We start from the raw sequence: 6,000 nt of genomic DNA, 5'->3' as shown, positions 1-6,000 counted from the left end.
ATTTTGGGTCTTGTTCTGCATGTCATCCTGGAGTATCGGTTGAGATGGACCGGCAGAAGCTCAGCTCCTACTTGTGATCAACTTGGCTGGCCACTAAGTTGATCTGAGTACTGATAAGACTGGTAATGTATACCAGCGCAGAACAGAAATTGGGGTGTGAATGACATCATAAGGTCTCACTCGTGATTTTAGCAATTGCAATTGTGTAACACTCTGTGTGTGTCTGTGTGTGCGTCTGCTTGTGTTCGTGTGCATCTGTGTGTGTGTGCATCTTCTTGTGTCTGTGTGCCTCTGTGTGCATGCATTTTTGTGTCTGTGTGCACGTCTGTGCATCTGTATGTGTCTGTTCCTGTGTGTGTCTGTGCACCTGTGTGTGCGTGCATGCACACATATCTGTTTACTGCAGGAAGAGTGGATTTGTGTCTGTGTCCATGTGCAGAGAGTGAGTGGGAGTAGAGTGTGTGCCTTTCTGTGTGCATGCCTGTTTGGCCATAGTGGGGGATGGGGGTGGGGAGCAGGGAGAAGAGGGGAGCACCCCCAGCCAAGCCTCCCTTGCCAGCACTAGGTGGGGAAGGACCCCCTCCCTCCCCTTGCAGCCCCAGTACACCTTAATCCACCTCTGTATGGGCTGACCCAGTAAATGGCAATTCTTATGTTCTTAACAACCAATCTGTGTGCAGGACTTGGGGTGCAAAGCCCAGCACATAGCAGCAGCCGCCTTGCCCTGCACACAGATTGGCGGGGCACGTGCTCCCTGGGCCTCCACCAGGGTGCATGCAGCGGTGGGAGCCCTCCCATCCGCCCAGGCTCCAACCCTTCCCCGGCCCGGCCTGGCCGGAGCCCCACTCACCCGGTGGCAGGGGACACGGAGGCGGATCATCCCACTCACCTTGCCCAGCCGGGTGCATCCTGCCTCTCATACATCCCACCACGCCCAGACTGCGTCCCAGCCGCTCCCCGCGTAGCACCCCCTCCCGGAGGGAGATCGACTGTCAGAGGGTCCGCGATCAGCACTGAGATCAATTGCCCACTGCCTTGGACCAACACGCCACTCCAGCTCAGGGTGTTTTGAGCACTATGACTCGCTGCTTGAAATCTCTGGGATGGCCTTGAGTCACGGCTGCACGCCTGTGAGCGCGAATATTTGTCGAGCCGCATGAACGGCACGTGCCCCTGGCGGCTGAGCCGGTGGCGGCGGGAGCGCGGCCCGCAGACGCCGCCGGCACTGTCGATGGCGGAGGTGGCAAGCGCCGGCCAGGGGTCGGCGACCACCCGCGGGCGCCGCCGGCAGTGTCAGCACTGGCCAGGAGCGGGGTCAGCGGCAGGATGGTGTCGGCGGCCTGCCACCACGCTGAGGGGGCGCACGTGCACCCGCCTGCACCCCCTGCGCGTCACCCCTGCCAAGCCGACAGGCTTCTTTGGGTAGAAGCGATATTTTGTATTAGACCAAGTAAATGGTCAGGAAAAAAACTCCCTGGCAAGCTTTCGGGTGCAGCCCCCTTTCTTTCGCCAGGCACCCAGCGGCCAACCGCCCTGCCGGGGACTCGCCGCTCGGGAGCCTCCTTTCTTGGGGCGGCCCCGCCCCCAGCGGCTCTCCGCAGACCCCGGACAGGTGGTTCAGCCCTCGGGGGGCCCCCGTGTTGCGGGGGAGATGGTTCGGGCCGGCCCCGCCGCAGCCTGCAGGGGGCGCCGTGACGCGGGCGGGGCGGAGCTGAGCATGAGGTAATGGGGCGGGGGGCGCTGGCGCTGCGGCTCCGGCTGCAAAGCCCCCGCGGCGGGACATCGCTTCCCGGCGCTGGGAAGGGGCCGCCGCGCGCGCTGAGGGCAGAAGACCGCGGGCAGCCACGTCCCTGCTGAGCGGCGGGCAGGGGAGCTCCGGGAGGCGGAGCTGCAGTTGCTGCGGGCGGCGCGGAGGGAGGAGAAGGAGGAAAACTAGAGCATGAAATCCCGGCGGCCGGGGGCTGGCTCCACAGGCGCCCGCGGGGAGCAGCCGCCGGAGCGCGGGACGCAACTGGTGTAACTCAGCCGTCCTCGGCCCGCAGCCCGGCGGGAAGGGCCGCCTTGCGCCTGGCCGGGCCGGAGGAGCGAGGCGCGGATGAGGCGCTGAGCGCCGGGCGGAGCAGCCATGCTGCTGGCCTCGGCTGTGGTGGTGTGGGAGTGGCTGAACGAGCACGGCCGCTGGAGACCCTACAGCCCGGCCGTGAGCCACCACATCGAGGCGGTGATCCGCGCCGGGCCGCGCGCCGGCGGCAGCGTGGTGCTGGGCCAGGTGGACAGCCGCCTGGCGCCCTACATCATCGACCTGCAGTCCATGCACCAGTTCCGCCAGGACACGGGTGAGTGAGCCCTGCCCTCGGCCCGGCACGGCCCTGCCTCCAGGCTGGACCCCAGCTGCCCTGCGGGGCTGTAGCACCCAGCCCAGTGCCCCACGGGATGGACTGCCTGACCCGGGACTGCCAGATCCTCCTGCAGTCTGTGCTGGCCTGTCCTGAACTATGCTGCCCCCTCTTATGTTGCCTTGCCCAATCCAGCATAGTCTTGTATCACTCTGCACAGCCCTGCCCTCTCTTCGCCTGCATTTTCTTCCCTGCCCCACAGGGTATGCCATCGCACCCCTCTCTTTTGTCCCAGGCCAGGCTGCACCGTGCCATAGAGCCATGGCCTGTCTGGCATTGCACTTCATGGCCTTCCCCTGCCCTGCGTCTCCCTGTACTGCATCGCAGTGTCCTGTTCCAGATTGCCCTGCTCAGTCCTGTGTTGTGCTGCCCAGTCCTGGATCACCTGGCACTGCTCCTTGGGGCAGTGCCTGGTACTGTAGTGCAGTCCACAGTTTTGTCCTGCCTGTCCTGTTCCACGTAATGTTGCGTCCCCTGCCCAACATGTATCACCCTGCTTGTTTTGCACTACACTGCTGCAGGCTGTCCTGTCCTATATCGTGTTGCCAAATCCCAGGCTGCTCTGTACTGCACTGTACCTCCCTGCTTTGTTTCTGATGATCACACTGTGTTCCCAGTGTCTATCCTATATCACCCTTTGCTTCCCCCTGTTCTCCCATATATTGTTGGCCAGGCGTATCCTGAATCACACTGCTGTTGTTGTGGCCCAGCCTCTGTGATCCTCTGCCCCATCCTGCCTCCAATGGTGGGCCCCATCCTCTGCCGTTCTGCCCTGTGGTCTGTTGCTTTGGCCGGCCTCTGGAGTTAGAGGTATATGTGCCTAGAGAGAGGTCCCAGTGGCACTACCTCAGCTGTGGGATAGGTTTCCTGAGAGTTGGTTGGAAATTGGGCCTCTTGCTCCTCTGTCCCTGTGAGAGTGGGCAAGCAAGAAGTGAAGAGTGGCCTGCAGTAGCTCGCTGTGGGTATATAGGTGAGTCAGCAAACAAACAGAGCAAACACTATGGGAATGTCTCTGAGGAAAAGGGCTAGGGACATTTGGGATTGGGTTGCTGCTACTCATCCTATCCCAGACCCTGACAGCAGCCTCCACATCTTGATGGGCACTGGAGAAGAAAACCAAACATAACATTAATGCCTGGGTGCTGACATTTAGACTCCACAGCTATGGTCCCAGCCTGAGCTCTGGGGCGGGATTTGGGTCAAGAACAAGGGGTGCTGGCAAAGTTCGGAGGAACCTAGGGCTGAGCTGGTAGGGAGCTGTGAGTCAGGAATGAAGGGCACTGGCAGGGCTATGTGGGGAGCCCTGTGCTGCTCTGGCAGCAATATGTGGGTCAGGAGTGAAAATAGAGCTGCTTGGATTCCCTGGGCGGAAACAGCTGCTGTTCCTGGAGCACATGCACCTGCACTTCCTATAGTGAAGCAGCCCTAATCTCGTGATCAGAACACTGCTGCCTGTGTTGCAAAGAGCAGGAACATACCCGGGAAAGCCACCAAGCCCCTTCCCTGGAAATCCCTGTGAGCTGGCTGTGAGCAGGGGAAGCCTATTGGATCAGGAGAGGCGGGGGAGGAGATAGCAGGTTAGTCAGCACGCCCTGCACATGCTGTCGGCCTAGTACTACAAACCTGGTTGTGGCGCAGGGTTTGCCAGAGTGCAGCTATACCTGGGGCTGGGTGGGTCAGAGAAGGGACTGGGATTGGGACTGGGGAGGAGGGGGACAGGAGGCAGCCCTTGGAGATAATGGGAACAGGACTGAGATGGCAGTAATAAGAAGGACTGGGAGGCAGGAGGGTTGGAGCTGCAGAATACCCCCTGATAGCAGAGTGGGTCACAGTTTTATGAAAGCCCTTGGCTGGTCCCCTTAATCCTTTGTCTCTTCTACTGCCCCTGAGTTCTGATGCATAGCCCCCTGCTATCCCAACCCTGGGCTTCCCTCACAGTTCTGCCACCACTCCTTAGTCCTGACCTGTTCCATGTAGTACAGACTGCTGCACTGGGACCCCGCTTCCCCAGTCAAATGCACCCAGGGCTCCAGCTCCCTCTTTTGCCTGGATTCTGGGTTCTTTCCCCAAACCAAAGTCACTATGCTTAGATCAGCCAGTCACCACAGAGGCAGTGGCTGTGCATCTGTTTATCCCCCATGTCTGTCACTGAATGAGACAGAAGTGAACTTTCAGCTCATCTGGGATACAAACCTCATCCTGATTGGTACTGGGCTGAACAGAGGGATGGACCCATCTGTCTGTCCAGCCCTCTGTCAGGTGGTTGTTGGTCTTGCCATTGAAAAATCCTGCCCACGTTCAACCAGCTAGAGCATGTGAGTCCTGTTGTTCCAGGGGCCAGTGTCATAGCCCCCTCACCTAGCCCAATAAGGAAGTGTGGTAAGCTTCTGCCCCTGGGATCAGATTTCCCTCCATAGAGGTTTTCTCCCTCATGGTGTAATGGCCAGAGAGTCATTGCCTACCCTCTGTCAGGAAAGGGGGTAGGATAAGTCCAGCATTCCCTGCCTCAGATGTTGTCTGGGGCCCAGAAGGCAGTTGGGGAGAAGATCCATGGGGCTTGTGCAGCACTTTGGACTGGGTGCTCATTCCTTGCACTCAGCCTGTGGTCTCTCTTTGGCACAGTGTGGCTGATCCAGGAGTGGGATGCGCTCAGTGTGCCCCCTTTGCTCCCTGAGTGGATGGAGGGACAGTGTTGCCAACCCGTCCTGTCTAGAGGAGATGACCGAGCCTCGGTCCAAATGCAGAGGCCAGCAAAGGAAGCTGGACCTATCTGAATCTCTAGCTCCAGAGAGGAAGAATTTGCTTTCTATGCCCATATAGTTCTACACCAGCCAGTCCCTACCAAGCCCCCTTCTCTGGAGCTGAGCGTGGTGTAGTGCCCAGTAAGATGTCCCTATACACCCTTCTGGGGCTTGCACTAGGGAGTCAGCCTATCCCTGGGATCCAGCTCCTAGTGGCTGAGGAGAGGGGAGGGAGGGGAGCAGGGAATTGTGTTTGGGAATGTCCTGCTCTGGGGACTTCTTTAGGCGGATGCGGGGGGATGGGCAGCAAACAGTGCCCCCTTACTCCACACACACACACACACACACACACACAGAGGCGCACACACATACCACCCTCCCCAGCAGCTGGACTGAATGGAGAATTGTTCTGCTTCTCCCTGGGGTTGCTGTGGGTGTTGTTATTTTGGGTTATTAAGGGGCTCTGATGTGGGGGGGGTCGTGACCCTGGCAGGGTCTTGAATAGCTATTGTCCCTTTTCTTCCCGTCCTGAATGGGAGGCTGTCCGCATGTCTAGCTACAGGGGCCCGGGTAGAGGGGAGAGTATTTTCTCACAGGACTGCCGATTGGTGCTGGACCCACCAGATGCTGAGATGCCAGCACTGGCTCCTTCCTCTTCTCATGGAGGATTATAATAAATTATGGAGCTGTGGGGGCTGTGCTCTTACCTGGGTTGTAACTCTCCCTTCCATGGCAAGCCTGATTCCAAGGTCCCTCAGAAAATCTTTTTTGTCCAGTCACAATCTCTCATTGTCATTTCCTTCAGGCTTTTGTGTTTTAATTTTACTGTACCAGGAACTCAAGTAATTGGAACAAGGAATTGG

At 58.9% G+C, this 6,000-nt stretch overlaps 1 protein-coding gene across 1 annotated transcript in view; it reads left to right on the top strand.

The window, feature by feature from the left end:
* Nucleotides 1-1,698: 1,698 nt before the first annotated feature.
* Nucleotides 1,699-6,000, top strand: part of DTX4 (deltex E3 ubiquitin ligase 4) — a 26,634-nt gene continuing 22,332 nt past the window's right edge. The window contains exon 1 of the mRNA XM_090032084.1: nucleotides 1,699-2,336. Within this exon, the coding sequence (XP_089888210.1) occupies nucleotides 2,126-2,336 (211 nt within the window). The 5' untranslated portion in view covers nucleotides 1,699-2,125. The remainder of the gene's footprint in view (nucleotides 2,337-6,000) is intronic.

Source organism: Crocodylus siamensis, chromosome 2 (assembly GCF_052110815.1).
Source record: "Crocodylus siamensis isolate JL-2025a chromosome 2, ASM5211081v1, whole genome shotgun sequence".
NCBI lineage: Eukaryota > Metazoa > Chordata > Crocodylia > Crocodylidae > Crocodylus > Crocodylus siamensis.
This window is presented reverse-complemented; position numbering and strand designations above follow the sequence as displayed.